This window comes from Buceros rhinoceros, unplaced genomic scaffold (genome assembly GCF_000710305.1).
Source record: "Buceros rhinoceros silvestris isolate BGI_N320 unplaced genomic scaffold, ASM71030v1 scaffold26215, whole genome shotgun sequence".
In the NCBI taxonomy this organism is placed as follows: domain Eukaryota; kingdom Metazoa; phylum Chordata; class Aves; order Bucerotiformes; family Bucerotidae; genus Buceros; species Buceros rhinoceros.
Window position 1 is genome coordinate 1,012 of NW_010413777.1, and position 677 is coordinate 1,688.

Genomic DNA, 677 nt, shown 5'->3' on the forward strand with positions numbered 1-677 from the left:
CCAAGGTCTTGTCCCTTCCCGGGCTGACAGCTGAATCCCGCCTGCAGGAGCTGCACAACCTGGAGATGGAGCTGGGGCAGGTCCCGGAGCGCTGGAAGGACACGTGGGACAAGGTCAAAGCGTCCCAGCGCACAGAGGCGCGGCAGGAGGGCAGCCGGGTAGGCTGGGGGGGCTGCGGGGTGGGTCGGCTTTGCCCAGGATGCCCCTAGAGAAGCGGTTGTTGGCTCTCGCAGCCTGGGGCTGAGGAGTGGAGCTGCTGCTGGGCGCCCAGGCTGGGCGTGCCCATCCCCCGCCTCACACCGTGCCCTCTGCTCCCCACAGACCCCCAGCTCCCTGCTGATGTCGTCTGGCCTCTCCCACCACCGGCGCTCGCTGGGCGTCTACCTGCAGGAGAGTGGCGTGGGCTCGACCCTCAACCTCAGCCTCGACAGCGACACCAGCAGCACCTCCACCCCGTCCAGCGGGAAGCAGGGCGGCCGCAGGAGCACCAGCACGCTCTACAGCCAGTTCCAGATGTCCGAGAGCGAGAACAGGCAGGCCGGGGGCTGCTGGCTATGCTGGGAGGGGGATCCCTGTGGTGCACAGCAGAGACACGGAGCTGCTGCAGCGGGGCCACAGGAGCCCCAGCAATGCCCCCAGGGAGGAACCCTCTGCTGGGAGGAGAGGGCCGGGAGGTG

At 69.0% G+C, this 677-nt stretch overlaps 1 protein-coding gene across 1 annotated transcript in view; it reads left to right on the top strand.

Annotated features, from left to right (window-relative positions):
* Nucleotides 1–677, top strand: part of LOC104494103 (myotubularin-related protein 5-like) — a gene marked incomplete at its 5' end in the record, with an annotated part of 2,920 nt that overhangs the window by 1,006 nt on the left and 1,237 nt on the right. Inside the window, 2 exons of the mRNA XM_010136892.1 lie at nucleotides 48–158; nucleotides 322–533. Coding sequence (XP_010135194.1) covers nucleotides 48–158; nucleotides 322–533 — 323 coding nt within the window. The remainder of the gene's footprint in view (nucleotides 1–47; nucleotides 159–321; nucleotides 534–677) is intronic.